Here is a 21467-nt window from a genome sequence, read left to right as displayed (position 1 = left end):
CTCTCAGTATCAACTCCCAACCACCAAATGATACCATCATTATTATCACCAATTCAACCCATACAAAAACAAATCCATGCAATCTGCCCAGTGACAATCATTAATCATTCATTCATTAATGAAACTCTTCAAACCAATCAGAATAAACAGAAATCAACAAAAAAGATCAATGAAAATTTTAGAAATTATGTAAAGAAAACAATAAGTAACTTTTTAGCATTTCAACTTTGAGATACCTATAAATGCTATGGACATGATGGAGATCAACCCATTGTTAATAAAACATATCTATAACAAAAGCATTCAAGACATTCAGATGCTCTTAACTTTCTAATTGTGTTCAATTATTTCTAAAACTTTCATTGATCTCATTATTTCCCATTGTCACAAATGCTAAATTCCTGCAGATGTTTCATTCTCATTTAACAACTATATTACTGAAATCCTTGGACCTGCTTGACTGAGGGCAAATTTTTGGGTGCATATTCACTTGACAAAAGAATGTGCAAAAAAAAATCTCGGCACAATCAACCTCATTACAGAAATCAGTTGAGTGCATCTTCGATTAAACACCACTAACCTTCCTTGTCATCAAACCTAGCGACCGCATCCCTGAGTTTGTTGGCGATGTCGAAATTCACCATGACACCCTTGCTGTTTGGTGTCTGCGGTCTTCTCCCCGAGAGTCTGCGGCCTGAGCAATAACAGAAGCAAGAAAAACATTGGAGTAAAAAAAATAGACAATAATTAGAGAATAGAATAAATACATGTAGTAAATATCAATGGCTAAACAGTGAGTGTCAGGGATGGAATAGTTTTTTCTGATTTTTCATTTAATCCATGTACTGGAATGGGCTGGAGCACATAAAAAGCTGGTAGGAATTACAAAATTTTGGTATTTAATGGATTAACTATTTTAACTCATTATACTATTTTCCAACTATTGTATATAGTCTCTTTCACTCTTAAGTCCTTCTGGAGCTGGAGTACACAAATTAAAAAAGCTGGGAATGATTACTCAAAGCATATTCTTTTATCTGACTGAATATGCATTTTCAACACAACTTTAAAGCGACCAAGGCTATTATGCGTACATTAAGAATAAGATGATGTGTAGGAAAGTTACACACATGCATGTGAATAAATGAACACTCCCACTTCAAAGTACTTCTAAACAAGTATTTTCCTTGATTGAATTTCCTAGCTGGTGAATTGTCAGCACTGCAAGAGTGTGCAAGAGCACACTCTTGAGGCAAATGACTTATAGTCACATCTCTATTCCTATTTTATAGTCAATGTAAAGAAAATGCATGATTTTTGAGAATGAAAATGGATGTGTCTCACACTCAGTCAAACACCGCTTAATATCAAAATGACAAGACAAAAAGTGAAGAAGTGCAATTTGCTTTCTGAATATTCAATCGCAATTTGCTCTTACCCTTTTCTGCAAAGTCAAAATTTCTCTTCAGGGTATTTTCCCATAATCCATCAACTTGACAGATACCATAGCAAGCCAAATCTCATTATGAAGTCATCTTACAGATAACAATACTCATCCAGATAGCTTTTGATTCACTGGGATTTTATCCCCTCAAAAACACAGGACAGAAAAGGTTTTGATTATGAATTTCAGATAATCCCAATTCAGAGACTAGTTGATGACGTACTTACCAAGGATCTTAGTTATACAATAGGTGGTTTCAGACCGCCTCGAAGTTCGCCAGTTCCAGCTATTCTCTGATCGGGAAATTTACCCCGATCAGAAAATACCAGGTATTTTGGTAATGTGAAAGCAAATTACGCGTAATTTCCCCGAAAGAAAATACCCGCTAAATAGTAGGTACTTGGCGAAATTACAGGATTTTTCCAAGGTCGCAGGTATTTCGGCAATGTGAAAGCAAATTACGGGAACTTTTAGCCCAGCATGTCGTTGGGCGCGGCGGCGTGGGTGGCTGCTGGGCTAGTGATTTTGAATCTCGCGCCTTGACTGCTTATCAGACCACACTTGCGCATGCTCGTAACTTCGGGAACTTATCCCGAAGGATGTGTTTCGGGGCGGTGTGAATGCAGGAATAGTTAACGGGTATTTTTTAGCCTTAAAAAGTTCTCGTAATTTAACGGGGATTCTTGTGATCGAGGCGGTTTGAAACCACCTAATGTAACACATATTTTCCATACATAAACACCAATCCACATGTAAGGACCCGATCTCAACTGTGTTCAAGCTATAAAATAAATATCTGGTATTTCATTTTATTAATTCAATCATTTCACAACAAGACGTAAACCATAGAGTCTTGGGATTTGTGATAATTGGGCAGAGTTAAAAACAGTGTTGAGAAATCTATAATATTGGATATTTGCCACAGATGTGCCACAAAATGTGTTTGTGCTCTATAGACCTTAATAATTTATCAATATATTTTGGCTGTAATTTCGCATTTTTATGTTGGGTTGTTGATATATACACGTGTACATATATGTGACAAGTGACCACAAAGATGGAAAGATCTTGTAAAGAGCTTAAATACTAAATTGTTTTTTAAAAATTTAGAAAAATAAGCTTATCTGAAATAACAATTCTCCTTCTTCACACTGCCAAAATTTGAGGTCGTAAAGTTAAATAGAATACAAGGTACATAGGTTTCTATGGCACTCCTTTTTTCCAGTTTGCTTGGAAGATTCAATGAAATTGCAGTGAGCTAAGCATGTCCCTATGGGCAATTCCACAGGTTGGTCCAAATCATGTAACGTGAGTAACCGACACATTCCAAAGATTTGCCAAGAGCATAATAGAATTTCCCAAGTTATGTTTTTATACAAAGGATAGTCAGACTGTGTACTTTGTTGTGATAAGGAGATGTTACAGCTCCAAGTATGAGTCAAGGTGTCTCCAAATGTAACGTGAGTAACCGTGGAATAGCCCCTATGCACTTTGAAAATATGTAAAGAGTGTGGGCACTGAATTCATATGTATGTTAAACAGATACTTTTTTAGGGAAGCCTTAAAATTATCTCAATCATGAATATTTCTAATATAATTAGGACATGCATTCCATAAGACGTAAGAGGCTTGTGCAAATGAGCGCTCACCAGACTGTATGTTTTGGTAACAATGGGAGGAATAGCAAGCAGCCGCTTTGTGCTTGAGCTTTAGAGTACGAGTAGTCTGATGTGAAGTTCTCACCTTTTTCATGATCGGCCCTCTCCTGCTCATAGTACCTCTTGAGTTGTTCCTGTCGAAGCTTCTTGCAGACCCTGAGCCTCTGGGTGCGGGGTAGATGGTCCAAGGATCCAGCCCCGGATCCGGAGATGCCTTGAAGGGTAGCAGCCTCATAGATGGGTTCTGACTGGGCCTGCTGCCGCTTGAGAACTGAAAAAGGAAAATTGGAAGAAAAACATATCTAATTTTGATGTTGTTTGAAGGTTTGCATGGTGGCATGTACAATTGCTGATGTGGTAGGGTACACCATGTGGAGTGTTATAGAAACAGTGGATAGAAGAGAAGAAATGGATAGGCGAGAAAGTGGAGATTTGAGAGTAGAGTATTCTTTCTTGAAGAAAAGGATTGTAAATCAGAAGGTACATTCCTTCTGGTTTACAGTCCTTTTCAGGACTACTGTCAAGAAAGAATACTCTACTCTCAAAATCTCCACTGTCTCGCCTATCCATTTCTTCTCTTCTTCTATCCACTGTTTCTATAACACTCCACATGGTGTACCGTAAACCACATCAGCAATATCTAATTTTGAAATACATTTCTTGAAATCATACAATTTGGACAAGTAGTCATCCAGTAATGATGGACTATTTTTTTTCAATTCATGAAAAATGTATTTCTTGGATTAAGAAACAAGTTGATAATGACAACATATCATATTTCCTGTTTCCAGTTGACCCAAATGGAAGATAATATCCAGATTTGTGAGATTCAGGAAAAGAAAATGTGTGGTTGTGTTTTTATAGAAAGTAGAGGATGAAATTCAGAGAATAAACACTCAGATCTTTAAAAAAGACTTCAGAGAAGAAAAAAAAACATTGATGAACCATAAAGGGTCTAAATTAAAAGAAGGAAAACAAGGAGAAGAGTTATAAAGAAAAGGTAGAGACAAAGAAGAAGAAAATACTAGGATGCTTTTTTTTCAGTCTCACCTCCATAATAGCCGCGATTCAGCTGCTTGAAACTCATGTTCTCATATGTTATAAGTATAAAATGTCAAATACAAAGCAATTTTACATGTACGTGGCCAGATTATGACACAAAGCAATCAATAGGCTAAAGTTTAATGTAAAATTCTGATTGGTGAACTTGATGAACAAGATGAAGAAGTTCTGCTGCACTCGTCGTGAAGTTAACAAACTGCTGTAAAACCTCTGAAGACAGCATCTACGGGAAGGCTATCAAGTACTATATAGCAATGTTTTGCACTAAAACCATGTACATCACAGGAAACTTTCTCTCTCTTTTGTAAAGATGAAATCATAAACCAGACCAGCAAGACCTGAAAAGCATAATACAGCAATCACATTCTAACTCCTTCCAAATTTCGACCAATGGCCAGAGTGAATCCAAAGGTTATGAAATCATATCTTAATTTTTTCCAGTATTTCCTTAATTCTTAAAGTTCAGAGTATCCAGAGTACGAGTAGAGATAATGTACTGATTCTAAAAAAATAACAACATGAAATAACATGGGTGCAACATGAGTCAGAATAAATCCAACACAAGAGTTGTTTTCTAAGCGAAACGCTCCAGTGAATGGGGACATAGGGGAAAACTCTGAATCCTGCACCGAGTTGCATATACAGTATTTATATCAGAGATTTGCATGATTTTGATAGATTGGTGATAATATTGCCGTGACACAAGACAGGTTAGTAATTGAGTCATTCTTGTTGGGCAACAGACCAAAACTTTGGACCCATTTAAGGCTCTCTTTAGCCCACAGAAAAAAAATTGGGGGAATTCTCTACCTTTGATGTAAAGAAACATTTCCGCAAGCACTACCCGGTAATGTTTGCAAAGGTTATAAAAAAACTGTGTGGCTGTTTAAATATTTCTTTTTAAGAAAAACAAATCCAGCAAGGAATCCGGAAAGTCAACTTAAGTGGTGTCTGGATACTGTGATGATACTGAGTTTAAAAATCAGTTGGAGGAATGTTCTCTTATGTTTGCAACACTTTTTTGAAGTAATTGAAAATAAGTAATTTGAATTTTGCCACCATTCTTCTTTTTATTGGGGGGGGTTTGTCAAAACCTAATTGAATTAAACAATTTTCAGCATTCTTCCGAACCACATTGGAAAGAGTATGAATAAAAGTCTAAATATCACCCATCTCACCAATATTTCCACATGTTAAGCCTATGATATTTCTATTACTAAAAAGAAAAGGCAAAAAAGTGGAAGCTTAAAGGGGAAGTTCACCCTGACAAAAAGTTTATTGTAAAAATAGCAGAAAAAATAATGGAAAATATTGCCGAAGGTTTGAGAAAAATTCATCAAATAATTAAAAAGTTATTAGAATTTCAATTATTTGATTTGTGACGTCATATGCGAGCAGCATTCCTACATAGCGAATGGTAAAAAATCAATGAAATGTCATTTTCTCAGAAAATTGAAAATGGTTTTCACTGTAACTTTTGTATATTAATAGACTAATCGTTTCACACCCGATAATGAAAAGAAAACAAAATTAAGTCATCAGGAACCATACAAAATTTGAAATTTAGGCATTTTATATTACATAACACATGGGACAGCTGCTCGTTTATGACGTCACAAATCCAAAACTTTGAACTCTAATAACTTTCTTACACTTTAACGGATTTTCCTCAAACCTTCACCAATATTTTTTACTATTTTTTCTGCTATTTTTACAAGAAAGTTTTCTTCAGGGTGAACTTCCCCTTTAAAATTCCTTCTTAACGTCAGTGCCTTTGTTTAATTAACTTAATAATTAGGGATTAGAGGGGCTAGATTATATTAATGTTTGTTTTAAAATCTTTCTTTTGTACAAAATTTTGACAGTCAAGACAACACAAACACTTCTTTAATGCACATATTCAATTATAGTGTAGTCAACTAGCATAATTTATGTGCACAGATATGACAGTGAGCTGAATGCATTTTATTATATAATTTTAACATTTACCTCCCAAATGGGGCAAGCAACTCTTTGAAAAAATGAAGTGCCTGAATGAAAAATGTTGGTTTATCTCAAAAAGTAGAAAAAATAAGGTTTTTGCCAGATATGGAATCTGACTTTCAATTTCATCTTCTGCAGTATATTGATCAAAGACCAAATGAAATTACAGTTTTTAAGATTTGCAAAAATGATTATGAAAATATTACGATAAGAACAATAAGATCAAAGAATGGAAATGCAATATGTAAATAGTAGGCCTAAGCCCACAATGTTTTTATTTCTCAATGCTTAGATATTACACCCACAAAAGCAACAGACTTCGAATGACTTGCGGAAATATACAAATAACACTGCTGCTCCCCCCCCAAAAAAAAAGGGAGAAAACAAATGTGAATCAGGGGATAAAACAGAAACAGCAGTATCATTATAACGAAAATATGAAAATAATATCAAGAGTTGTGACTAAATTCACTCTGATCCATCCCAAAGAGAAAATATAGCAAGAAAAGATACTAAATGAAAAACTACATTCTTGATAACTAATCATATGAAGAAAAAAAACCTGATGAACAATTAAAAATCAAACCGTTAGTATGAATTTTCTTGATGGGGTCATACGAAATAGGAACACTCATCAACTCACACTAGACTGTAATCCAGAAATTTGAAACCAAAAGTCATCTAGGTTATCATAAATCAAACATTAATCACACTCCAAATATTTTCCGTCAATTTCTTGCAACACCACAATTCAAACAAAACTGTGTCATACCTCGTTTGCTTTTTCTTTGACAAGACAAATTTACGAATCATAAATCAAACAAATCATGGATAGCAGAGAGACAAGGTAAAGATATATTTTGCAAACAATGAAATGACAATTTCTAAATTGTGCAAACTGATTTCCTTTCCCATAGTAGCAATATAATAACAAATTCTACAGAAAAAGATATCATTTCAATAGAACTTGGTCTTTTATACGTCTTTCCTAATTGCGCATTCTTAGTATACTCACTCATATATTAATACTTTTTTTAACTTTTACACTGTACAAGATAGCATGTAGTTTAGTTCTTATATTAGTCTTAGAATAGAAAAATCCCAGGAGGGGCATTCAAATATATTGCTGTACACATTGCGTGACAAAAATAAACATGTTTGAAGGGGTGTTTTTTCAGTTTGGTCACGGGCCGCGCGTGCACTCATTAAGGGTATCAAAATCTCCGATTTTTAATAAAAGGTGGTTTTGAAAGACTGGTTAATGGTCAATCGTGGGGTAAAACGTATTTAGGGTCTTTTTTCCCCAAGCTTTTTCCCTCCTCGTTTCTAAAAAGTTTTCGCGGGCCCCAGACAAAACTTGTTTATGGGTCAGATTCTGGCAACAACTTGTTTGAGGCCAAAATGTATAAATGATTGAAGCATGCGAAATGCAATTAATGCATGTAACATTATTTTTACATTCCTCTCGAATTACATGTAAATACTTCAACAGTTATGTCACAATTTCTAATTTCTTCTTCCTTTCTGTTATATATATATATATATATATATACATACTCTCTGTAATTGAATCTATCTAGCATAAACATACCTCCTCTCTTTCCTTGTTCTTCAGATGCTTTCCTTCTTGTTTCACGCATGATGATTCCAAAGGATTCCTCAATTATTAACAAAATCTAAATCAAGTTCTTATAATAAGTTAATGTTGAGAATTACTAAAATTCTGTCTGAAGATCAAATTTGGTTGATATTTCCGTCATTTTTACCCTCCAACCCTGTTGCTTCAAGGAACACTATATTTTATATAGAAGAGTGAGGAACTGATTTATATTCCGACAGAGAACTAGATTTGTGCAAAACACTTTCAAGCAAGCATCAGACACAATTAACTTCGAGCTAAGTTACCGGTGGGACACAGCGCTCTTTGCTCTGCGATGTTGACCAACCAAATTTAAGAAACTTTTCGGAAACCCCTTTGAAATATCCACTCCAACTTTAAGTACCAGCAAGTACTTCAAAAAGTTCATCAAAACTTTGTCAAGACTTGGAAGAAAAGTTTAACACTGTTTCATTGCAGAACACCATACACGAGTTTGGTCCAAAACAGCTGATACCTGACTATTCTTCACAAAGGTTGATTCCAACTGGTTCCAACTTCCAAGATCATTTTCTTCTTTCCACACGACCAGGGAATGCAAAATAACCAGGATGTCAACAAAATCAAGTACATTTAGCTCCTGTATGTCAGTTAAGAGCCAACAGATAAGTAAAGTTCACACGATTATGCAAGAACGCAAATAGAATATCTTGTTGAAGGCCCTATGTGGCTATATACTTCACTCAACTTTACATGGTATTACCCATTGTCATATAGCCTTCTGTTCTTTGCTTTGTAAGACTCGAGCAAAGAGCAAATAATATACCAGTCATCATGTGGGTGGACCAGATCACGAAACCACTGAACCGAAAAGACCATAACAAGGTTCAGGTTTTCTCTCTTCTTTTCATGTTGGGTGTGGGGACCAGTACGTAACCATTTTGTGACTCAGACGTCAATTCCGGGTCATAATCTCTTGAGTACTTTATTTATTCATGATCTATATTTGCCTTTTTTAATGATTCTGTGTGGTTAGAATTCAAAGTTCTTTGGGAAAATGCAAGTAATGACAATATCAGGTCAGGTTCTGGGGGCGGGGAATCTCTTCCTATTTACAGATCATGTTTCTGAAATATTCAATATTATGAAAAAAACAATCTTAGCAGTGGCTTCTTAAAGATCTTGTTCATGATCTTCATCTGTCTGTATATGATCTTGGTTTAACCTTACAAATTGCACATTGCATGTGTCTTAGGAAAATTTATCCTTTTCAATATGTTAAATAATAGTTGATTTACAAAAGGAAAAGCATATAGGGACAGAATACAATTTAAAAAAGAGAAACATCCTTCATTTTATTTTGTTCATGGCTTCATGCCATGTTAAAGTCACTCATGTTTGTATTGCGTGTGTTTCTAATTAGGTTAATTAGTTAATTAATAATGCCTTTCAAGCAGCCCCCATTCACCCATAACCTTGGATATCAGTACACATTTTTTACACTGTCATCCCAGGGCTTGTATAAATATTTCCAATACTATCAAATAATAGAGAAATTTTGCAATGTCTATATATATTTTCAGAAAAAAAAAATCACTACTTAATCGCCAAAAAACACAATGATTTCTTCCCTCAGTTTTCTCATTGATGGCTTTAAAACAGCATATTTTAGAAAACATTGCAACCAACAGTATATAAGATATCTAGGATGGACTAATCCTTATAAACTATTTGACAAATATCATTATTGTCATACAGTATTCATGGACAGATTGGCTGTTAAATTCGACTGCTAGTTGCTCAAACTTTATACAGAATAAGCAGAATATCCTTGTAATTCTCAAAGAGAAGTCGAAATTTCTGACATTTCTTTTATATCAGAAATGAAAACAAAGTTTACAACAGTACCTTTCTGTGTTTGTTTGTTTTTACACAGAGACAAAAACCACATGCTTCGTCAAGTCTACTTGGAAAACTGACAATGCATGCATGAATCATCCTTGATGTGAGAGACTCAGAATAAATATGAATTTGTGATCATAATGGTCTGTAAAATCCCATATCTTTTACGAAGGTGTTAAATTTAGTTTACAATGAAATTTATATTTCTTATGTTTGTTGAGCTCTGTGCTTTTAAAACATAATGAGGAAAACAATTGTACTTCCCATTTCTCAGCATATTTGCGTAAGATTTAATTACTTTAAATACAAATAACTCAAACCAAACAAACATCTACTGAGGGAAATTAATTTGTGTCAACATCGGCTAACCATGATTCAACCACATATTCAGCCATGATTTTTGTTGAAATAAAGTTCAAATATGATCCAACTCAATGCTTTCCCACATGCAATCTTTTATTCACTGTAAAATGTTACCTGCAATGTGAATGGTACTTGCAGCAGAGCAGATGTTTTGACTGTCTATTTTTTTCAACCACATATATATGGCTCGAGTTCAATTTAGGTTCAAACATTTGTCAACATCCATGATCCTTTTTAAACAATATTCATGTGAATTTTGTTAAAGTAGCTGTGTAGACATATGCAGAAGCAATATAAATAATTCCAATTACACTTAGATAAGAATTCTGACCGCTATTCACCAACCTTTCAAACTCAAACATCTTTTAAAGATAATTTGACCCAACAATATGCAGGCCAGCAATTGTAAAATGCAAATACAAGGAACAATATTCCTTGTATTGCATCATGATAGTTGTCATATATCTACTGTTTTAATGAATGAATTTTTGACTATTGTTATCCTGTCATGTGTTTTTATTGCAAAGTTAGATAAATGAAATGAATTTGAATAATTTGTAATTTGGTTCATTGATGCTCTCTGGCAACTTATGGAGGCTACTTCGTCATATTAGGGTGTCTTTTATGTTTAGGAAAGACTTCCTTATGTTTCCTCCACTAATTAAAAAAAAATACTTCTCCAAACCCCCCTCCCCCTTCTTTCGTTCTCCTTTTTTCTTCTTTTTTTTCTTCTTACTTCCGGTTAGAACTTGCATTCAAACCTCTCACTGCAGAACCAGGCATCTCCAGTCTGTCGCCTTACTCACTGAGCAAGCAGTAATTGTTGAAAGCTATGAGTTTCATAATGGATATCAACAGATGTATGTATTACGACTAATCTACTCTCCAAGAGTATTGGGTATTTACCTTTCTGACTAAATAAACCAATGCCATTGGGAATTACACACAATCAAGATTTTGATGTAACAAAGCCATATTTTGGTATGTATCTAAGTTTTCCATCCTAAATCTCTTAGATATATATGTTAGATAATTCTCGGTAAACCTTCTCCATATTTTTTTCTATTTCAGTGGAGGGAGGGGACATATCTGAGGGACTTTGATTTGCTTCAATCTCTTCGTCACACATCTTCCCTCCTCTAAGATCATCTTATCTCATTCCAACGACAGAGCACGCACATCATTCTAATACCGCTTGCAGTTCTAGTTTGATCCAGTGTGCACAGAAGAAACTTTACATTTTATGACCTCTCTCTCTTTATCTCTCTGTGTGGAAAAAGAATGCCGAGGGAGATTACAAATCTCTTTATTCAATGAAATCATCCTTGCATTACCCAGTTTGATGGTTTACTTCTCAGAATAGACCATTCCGTAACACTACAACAAACACAACATACCAAATTTGGCGATACTTTGCAACTTGGAAGACAAGAATAAGTTGTTACTACTGAAGCAGGATGTAAAAATCACCTCTATTTAACCATGGACCTGATTTAACTTTTTGTCAAATGAATTCTGATTTATTTTCAGGTGACAATAATTTCAATTGTTCACTAAAGAATTGCTTTCCGTTGAAGCAATATTGACTAACCCACTCTTTTATAACACACTGGTACAAAACTGAATAAGACAACTAATTATCTTTGATAATTCACATAGATTTCAAGCTTACCATCTCTCTTGCTATGCCCTCAAGCAAAACTTATGTTGCCAGCATTTGGGTATGGCCCTTCTGTACCATACTGAATTAACATAACTTCGCCCAAGATGCATTAATTTTTAATGTAATGCAATATTGACATCAGCTAACAATCACCATGGCAACTGTTTTAACATCTACTCAAGATTGGTCTAGATTTCAAATCTATTTTTTTTTCTTTTCTCTAAAAATGTCATGAAAATCATAATTCTAGGGACAAATTGTATACCTATCATTATAATATACTACTTCTACTTTAGCTTCCAGAATGAGCAGCAAAAGGGATTAGTTCTTAAAGGTTCTCTTTGTGTTACTTGTTACCTTATATCATTTTTTTCTTCTTTTGTATTCAAAATAAGAACATGGCCCTGTAACATAGAGCTAGGTGATTGATTTTGAGAATGATTTTACGATTGAGTTTACACAATAATCAATGAAATCAATCATAAAAAAAAACATGATCAATCGCTAATCTTAAAGCTTGTGTATAGTTTTGGTAAATCCACCAAAATGCACCTATCACTATTCCAATTCATTGCTAGCTAATATGAATGGATATGCCCTATAACAGTTATGATGTGGAGGATATGAAATGAAAATGTGTTTTACAGGATAAATTTTGCAATTTTACATGGAAATTTAACTTGATCGGGTCACCCGATCAAATTAAAATATCTGTGCGTTTTTGTCTTTCAATTAAATCCTATTCCAAATCATGGAATGGGCTTAAACTTTCAAGATATGTTCTTTGTCTGTAACTTTTGGATATCTAATCACTAAATTTATAAAATAAGTGCTTGAATGCCCATTTTTAAAATTTAAAACAAGCATCGCAGAGAGAGGGCGCTATATATCCAAGATTTGAATATTTGAAATTTTCTCAGAGAAGTGCAGTTGGAAAAATATCTAACGGTCTCTACGCTTCAGTAAGACTGTCATATTAGATGATATTCGATTATCAATCACATTATTGACCCTTTACCAAAGCTATACACAGGCTTTAAAGACAACTGTGTTAAGTATTATCTCGTTCGGTAAAACCTCAAACATGAATAATCACCGTTCCTTGTTTTTAGCTAGTGACGAGCAAGGACAAAGGCAATACTGAGATAAGAAAGTGTCAATTTCATTTTCTTCTTCAAGAACCGCAAACCTTGTGGTGTAAAAATTACACCGGTTGGTGCTGTAAGAGGACAACGCCAAACTTGTTTAGACTTGTGTTAAATGCAAGGTGTTCATTCAACCTAGCACTATAGTTTAATACCCATTGGTGTATTATTATTAGACATTCTGCTTGTAATAAGAAACTGTAAAGATTTGTCGTCATCAAGATATCAGGACAAAATAGGTGTTCTTGTTTCAGATTTAAACACTTTTCCAAACATCGTCAGTAGAATATATCAGGTGTTCTTGCACACATATCTTGATGCCATTGTATCTGATCCCTCTCAGTCAATGTTTCTTTTTGCTAAATAATAACAACATATATTTATAGACCTATACATTCTTATAATTTCAACAAGGTCCCTTCTAACTTAAAGGTAAATGCTAGTTTTGGTAACGATATCAAAATGAGTTCGTACAGAATCCAATGAAATGACCACCAAAGTGTCTGTTTGTATAAATGAAACGCATGTGCCAAAGAATTCTGGAAGAAAATGTGTAACTGCTGAGAAATCAGCAAATAAGCACAGGAATCGGGTGGGGCGTCGGGCCCGACGCCCTAAGCAATAATTATACATTGTCCCACGTGCGCTTATCTATGTTGGGAATCTTCGGTGTGAACATTTTTCAGCGTAGATTTCAAGATTTCACAAAGTTCAGTTAATGTAACTGTACCAGATCTAGATCCTCGATGATATACTGACAATTAAGCCTTGTTTTACAGACTTTCTCATGAAATCAGTGTTTACTGCAACTACTGGAATTTCTCTTTAATAGTATATTAGTTTACCGTGTCCTACTACATCAATTCCGTTTTGGAGGAATAACTCAGTTATTCCAGAGAACTGTTAGTGAGCACCACAATTCCCTGGTTATTCCTTAATAACCTGACTAGTTATAGTGCATACCTAGGTGCTTCATCGGTATGGTGATTTTATTGTCATGCTTGGTTTATATTTTATTGTTATCCAGTCCTTAAAATGCATTCAAGCGTTCTTCTATACCATGATTTGTGGATTTATTTATTCTTCATTTACTGATGTGCATCAGACTATAAAGCAACAAATAATACAAATAAACAACAGAATCTAAGGTCATCCTCTTATTCACACTTAACCAAGTTATAAACTATATCCAAATTTTGAAAGAAATTAAACAGTTCAAAGAGAATCAAGGACGCTCTCTTGATTTGAAAAAATATCTCAATTTTCTTGATTCCTCATAAAGATCTATTCAAAGTTATATCAGGGAATTGTTCTTCGTATTGCATAACACTTGCTATCATTATTCCTACACAATTTACCTTTTTTGTAACAGGCATTTTTCATTATTAGTGATTTAGCTCTTATTACTGAATCCACTGTTCCATTCCATGTAATGTACTTTGCCGTCTTTTCCTGTATTATTTTTCTAAAATTTGAATACTGAAAAAGTGATGAATCATTCATTTTAAGTTGTTAATCAACAGTAGCTTGCATTCTCACCAATGTTACAGTTCAATTTTTTTCAAATGAAATTTGATTCATATTATATACTAATTTTTTTAACTTGTACTGATTCTGGATGTAAATTGACATTTCAGGCGGCAAGCTGCTTGTCTGATTTTTTTTTCAGTAATCAGTTCTATTTCAACTGACTTAGTACCTCTCCAAAAGACAAAACTGCAAATCAAAGTTAGAATATTTCCTCCATTTAAGATCTTCATACTGATTTATTTTCCAAAACCATTTCATAGATCAGAAATATACCCTGGACAGATAATCATTGTTTATGTACATATCCATATGAGCAGATTCAAATAAAACAAGTTTTATTGCAATAAGACTCACAAAACAGTGTTTCCTATAGCACAATACACAATATTCATAATTCTCCCTCAGCATATATTGCAAGATCGTATAGGCTTGCACAAGAAAAACAATCATACTAAGATATGGAAAAACAAGATGTCCATTAGCTTTAGCAATGCATGGTCTTCTATCAACCTATAATATAAAATACAGTATGGCTTCTAGGTATACAGCATTGCAACAATGCATATTGCTATACCATGTGTAAAAGCAGTCTGAAGAAATAAATATGCAATTTAGCTCGCATTGTGGTGTAATGAAAAGACATTGCTTTTACCTTCTTTTGAGATGGTTATCTCGCTCAAGAGACGATAAATCAGATCTAGCGTCTCTTCCTCCGTCTGCATGGCTCTAGCTGCTCCTCTAACAACAGGTGAGATGGACTGGATCGCATCCAAGCATCATCCAGCATCGTTTACCGGTGGAAGATGGGATGAGTGGCTATTAGCATCTTAAGATGGTAAGCAGTGTGTTCATATGCAAAAACAACATCACTTGAGAGGCTGGGATTACACTTTCAGCGGTAATCGTGATGTTATACTACTTCCCATGGGAGAAAGTGTTTGAGGCACACTGCACACTGCTCCATTATCTCCATCACATCACTGATCAGAACTAGACCAATAATATCATTTGTAGCTTGGTAAGAGAAGTGTGTTCACACATAAATTTAACAATGCTTTAGAAAACGTTGAGGTGCATGTATACTACTATATGTGAGTGTGCGAGAGAACAGAATTCATGATGAAATCCGCTTCTCCGGTATATATAAGAAGTGTGTCAAAACACAGCACAGATCATTCCAGATTGCTGGCCTGTGTTCTAACCAAGACAGCTACAAATGGCAATTGAGAAAGACCTCTGAGAGATTCTCATTATAATCCCAATAGGAAATCTCATTTCGTGAAAGCTTACAAGTTCATATAATACAACCAAAAATATATCTCGGTTGAAATACTGACGATACAATGTACGCACAGTAGAACTCAATAATGTACAAACTTCAAGGCTACTCAAACGAGAGTAATTTCATGCACACTGCATCCAAGACAACTCCAATATGATTATCCTGCTCATTTAATAGCATGAGATGAGGTGCATAATTACGATTGGTTAGTTCATACTTAAACATCCTTCCTATTCTGTGGCTGCCCACTAGGAATACACAAACTCAGAGCAATCAACACATCACTCCAAATTCACCATCTCAAAGAAGAAATGTGATAAGTGACAAATTATGACAATTCCATGTTCCATCAAAAATGAAGTCTTTTTAAACAAAAACAAAAATATAAATGATGCTATTATTCACGTCAGCTTCTATTAGCACAATAATTCTCATTTGGAAACAAGCCATAGCATTTAAGCAGCCCCATCTCACTGAACTTTGATTGGAAATTATCATCAAAAGTGTTCACACACGTATACACACAAAAAAAAACAATGCTAAAATAGAGTGTTAATGTAACAGTTTGTACTTCTTGAATGATGAGGGTGATGATAATAATGCCTACTACTACTTCTACTACTACTACTACTACTACTATTACTACTACTACTACTACTGCTGCTATTACTACTACTACTACTACTACTACTACTACTACTACTACTACTACTACTACTACTACTACTACTATTACTACTACTACTACTACTACTACTACTACTACTACTACTACTACTACTACTGCTGCTGCTACTACTACAACCAAGCTCCTTGCTACAACTATTACTACTACTACTAATACTACTACTATCCGACTACTACTACTACTACTACTACTACTACTACTACTACTACTACTACTGCTGCTGCTACTACTACAACCAAAAAAAAACAATGCTAAAATAGAGTGTTAATGTAACAGTTTGTACTTCTTGAATGATGAGGGTGATGATAATAATGCCTACTACTACTACTACTACTATCCGACTACTACTACTACTATTATTACTACTACTACTACTACTGCTATTACTACTACTACTATTACTACTACTACTACTTCTACTACTACTACTACTACTACTACTACTACTACTACTACTACTACTACTACTACTGCTGCTGCTACTACTACAACCAAGCTCCTTGCTACAACTATTACTACTACTACTAATACTACTACTACTACTATCCGACTACTACTACTACTACTATTACTACTACTACTACTACTACTGCTGCTGCTACTACTACAACCAAAAAAAAACAATGCTAAAATAGAGTGTTAATGTAACAGTTTGTACTTCTTGAATGATGAGGGTGATGATAATAATGCCTACTACTACTACTACTGCTGCTATTATTACTACTACTACTACTACTACTACTACTACTACTACTACTTTTACTACTACTACTACTATTATTACTACTACTACTTCTACTACTACTACTAATACTACTATTATTACTACTACTACTACTACTATTACTACTACTACTACTACTACTACTGCTGCTGCTACTACTACAACCAAGCTCCTTGCTACAACTATTACTACTACTACTAATACTACTACTACTATTAATACTACTACTACTATCCGACTACTACTATTACTACTACAACTACTAATTCTACTACTACTACTACCCCTACCACCACCACCACCACTAATAATAATAATAACAACAATAATCATAATAATAATAAAATAATGATAATAGTATAACAGTAATGATAATAATAATAATTGTAATAATAATAATGGTAATAGCAATTATAATAGTAATATTCTAAATTACAAAAGAATGAAACCAATAAAAAGCAATGTTACTAATAATCCTAAGAAATTATAACAATACAGACAATAGTGTATCATTCAAAGGACAGAACCAAGTGCTTTGGGGAAGACAAACCACAGGACAGAAACAATAATTCATCTTAATATTATGAAATGGAATGTACTGAAGATAAAGTACAAACCAACATAAATGTATTTAATTATCCTCCCCTCAAAGGTTCATTCAGATTTGAACAAGAGAATGGAAAATGAATCTATATCAGCATTCTTCCTACTCAATTAGGAAATTTCTCATAAAAATAAGAAAGCTCGGATGATTTGTTCAGAAAATATTCAAAATAATTCATTATTGATCTAAGTAACTTCTTCATTGATGCAATTCACTCATCCATTCTGACAGTATTTCACACTTTTTGAGCAATTTTGTCAACATTATCAAGTCAGTGCCAACAAGCCCACTTCCAATATGTATCAGAATCAACAACCACATTCCAATAGTCAGAATAGCAAAATATCAAAATCAATTACCTCTTGTTGTGTTTTCCATTTCACAATAATATTCCCCTTTGTAATTCTTTCAAGAAAGGCTTGTCAAATAAGACTTCTGGTATCTTCTTATGAAGACAATGCAGTCTCTGAATATACAAACTAAAATTGCTTTCTCTCAATATATGAAAAGAAACTGAAGAAATATATCAGAGCATTCCACCTCCCCTCCCATTTTATGGATGGGAGCTAGGTAAAAGTACAAAATTGACTAAGAAGAGAATGAATGATGACCTTATCAGGCTAGCAGTTACTCTATCCTGCTGCTGACACCTTTATAGCATTGCTTCTGATACCAATCAGTCTATGACACATACCGTCTGTCTTCTTTCTGAAGTATTCTCCCTTCTAATTACATGTATCTTTCTACAAAATAAATTACTTGTTTGAGTATGTATTATTCCCTTTCTCTTTATATTACCCCACCTACTGGCAGATCCAGGGGGCACAGCCGGCCCATGCTCCCCCTTTTGAGAGGCACAATTAAAATTTGCAAAGTAAATATGCCGTTAAAACAGAAGTGTGCCCCCCCCTTGTGAAAGTAAATACCTTTTTTTGCTTGTGAAATTTTTCCTGGACGAAATCCCCTTAAATTTGGGGTAACCCTTTTGCTTGTCAATTTTTTCCTCAGAAAAATGTGCCCCCCCCCTTCAAAAAATCCTGGATCTACCCTTGACCCCATCATCTCCCTATCATTATCTCTGTCTGTCTGTCAGTCTATTTTCCCTCCTCTAAGCTCTTCTCTCTTCCCTTCCCTCCTTTCCTCTCACTCTCTCCATCTTTCTGTCTATATATATATACCTATTATAGCTCTCTCCCTAAATATGACAATAGTTCCAGATCTTTTCCAAATTTGTATCTGAAATATTAACCTTCTTGGCTTTCATCTTTGAATTATTTGAGCAGATATATATTTGTACATACCCATTTTTAAAATATATTTGCCACATCCATGCCACTATTTTAAAATAAAAATCCCAATCCACTTTCAGCGCTTCATGAATCAAGCACACGATACTCATCCTAAGATGATTCATTCCCAGGGAAAGCTAGTTAAATCAATAGTGATGTTTTTCCTACCAAAGATTGGCCTTGATGAGGATGTTGCCCATCATCTTTGCGTTCTTCGCCCTTCTCTCAAGAACAACCAACTAGAGCAGCATACAAATCATTATTGCAATATTTTGCTCTGATTACGGGTACCCTACAAATATGAATCTTCCATATAATTAAGATACGCTTAATCTAAGATGCAAAAATACAAATAGGATAATCATCCATGCTAAATTAAAACATCTATTAAAGATGCATCCCAGTCTCTTGTTGCTAAACAGACATTCAACCAAGAGCAGAGTTTGAAAATGGAACTCTCATAGGGGAATCCAGCCTTTGCCATAGAATGTTGTGTTGGGAAGGAGAAAAATGAATTAAACAGAATGGTGAAAGTTTGATCGAAATCGAACAAGCAATAAGAAAGTTATAGCTGCTTTAAAATTGAGATCACTAATACCATGTAGATTTCAAATTGGCAACTGGGTAAGTAAATTATGACAAGGGGCAAGGACAACTTTCTCATAGGCCATGTACTTTATCATCAGGGATTTGTGGTTTTCTCCTATAAGTACCCATTACCCTGGGGCAGTAATCTAAATATAACCCAGGTAGTAGTTGTTTAATGTCCTCATGAAAGAAAAACATAATTTGAAATGAAATTTTTGGGGAAAATGACATTTTAGCCAGAATATGTATTGGAGTACATGGAAGAGTAGTCCTTGCCTTACATCACTATGACATCACATAAGCGGCCAATTTGAAGTCTCCATGGGTATAGTGATTACCAATATTTACAACTTTTAAAAATTCATAACTTTCTTTTTATTTGTCCAATATTGTTCAAACTTTCACCTATCAACTGGTCTGATTTTTCTTTTTCTTATAAAAACAAGGTTTTTTTTGGTTGGAATCCCCTTTAACAACTAAAGTGTTGTTTTTAAGGATGGAAATGGCAAAGTTGGCTAAAATATATAGATCTTATTTACAAGAGCAGATATTTTGCAAAAAACACATAAATATGGGACTCAAGACTAAATTTGTCAGATGCACCAAAAGTAATGTGATTAAGAGCCCCCTTCAACCATCTCCCACTCAACTGACCTCACATGCATACTGAGGGGGGAGGGGGCTTGGGGCCATGCCCCCATGCCCCCTCCCCCCCCAAAAAAAAAAATAGTAATAATAATAATAATAATAAATAAATAAATAAAATTTTAAAAAATCCAACAATAAAAAAAAGGATTTAGGGTGAAATGTGATTATTTTCTAAATATATTGTCAAAACCTATGTCAAAAATAGCTTTTCAGGTTAGAAATTGAAAAAAAAATAAACAGCTCTCTCATGATATTGCCCAACACATCGTGTTAGGCCCCTTCAAAGTTTTTGGTTCATAATCATATTACTAGATCAATCATATTCACCCCTGGCTGCACTGCGCTGCCTGACCTATGAAGACAGAGACAACTTGAGGCAAGCGAAAACACAATGAATACTCTAGCTGAACTAAGCCTTTCTAAACTTTCTTCGAGTAATTATATCAAAGACCATGCTTCAATAATCACAGTGCACCCAAACAAGTGCGCGTGTCTGAGATGGACCGAGTGTCATATGCACCGGTACGGTTCTTTCCTACCGCCACCACGCCCCGGTGGCTACAACCAAACACCCGTATGGGTCTACACGGTGTAACAAGTGATGCACTTTGAACAGAACTTCACTATAAATTGTCAAAGTAAATTGCTTACCCATTTTATTTGTCTGGACCTTTTATCCAAATCAGATCCTGAAACAGTCACCGTTCCTCTTCCAAAAGAAGGTGTAGATACGGCCACAAATGCAAAAAAAAATATTAATATTATTAAGGTGGATTCCAATGAATAATTTTTTTTCTCCGGGGCGAATATTACGAAGTCCGAAAACACAGTGGTCTTGCCGATGATTACGTAATCGTACCCCATGCATCGCATCTATCGCCACGGACACACCCACTTCACAGTTACAGTCAAATTTGTCTGTCAAGGGAACTAGAAAAAGGGGGCACTGTGTATAAAGACAGGTTGTTAGGATAGAAACATGGGGGTACGATCTTTGCTGGGTAGCTACCTCCATGTAATTGTATTGTAACTGTTAAAAATGTATTAATGCCTTTACATTTGAAAATAAATGTTGAATTGAATTGACATAAAGGAATAAATATGTCTCTATATAACCACGGACCTAATATAACTGAGATCAGTACGTGGGCCTGCGTAGCCCATCTTCAAACAAATAAAGATGCTCGAATATAGTGTAGTGTGGCAAGAGCGGTAAAGGGCGTGGTTCTAAAACTTACAGAGACAAGAGACAACCTTACTCAGTAATAAGCCAGTTCGTAGTTCCTTTCTGCGCATG

The 21467-nt window shown here is 34.7% G+C and overlaps 1 protein-coding gene across 6 annotated transcripts in view; it reads right to left on the bottom strand.

Moving 5' to 3' along the window:
- LOC121429499 (unconventional myosin-XVI-like) overlaps nt 1-21008 on the bottom strand; it is a 149218-nt gene extending 128210 nt beyond the window's left edge. For 3 of the 6 annotated variants that reach the window (XM_041626547.1, XM_041626553.1, XM_041626548.1), the window contains exons 1-3: nt 15000-15318; nt 3188-3373; nt 581-694 (exon numbers count right to left, since the gene is read on the bottom strand). In XM_041626547.1, coding sequence (XP_041482481.1) covers nt 581-694; nt 3188-3373; nt 15000-15069 — 370 coding nt within the window. In that variant the 5' untranslated portion in view covers nt 15070-15318. Of the gene's footprint in view, nt 1-580; nt 695-3187; nt 3374-4152; nt 4372-7738; nt 8600-14999; nt 15319-20821 lie in introns of those variants that run through there. The other 3 variants (XM_041626551.1, XM_041626549.1, XM_041626550.1) reach the window with 3 other exon arrangements.
- Nucleotides 21009-21467: the final 459 nt, after the last annotated feature.

Source organism: Lytechinus variegatus, chromosome 16 (genome assembly GCF_018143015.1).
Source record: "Lytechinus variegatus isolate NC3 chromosome 16, Lvar_3.0, whole genome shotgun sequence".
Taxonomy (NCBI): Eukaryota; Metazoa; Echinodermata; class Echinoidea; order Temnopleuroida; family Toxopneustidae; genus Lytechinus; species Lytechinus variegatus.
Note: the sequence above shows the minus strand (reverse complement) of the source record. Positions and strands in the feature narration are given on the sequence as shown.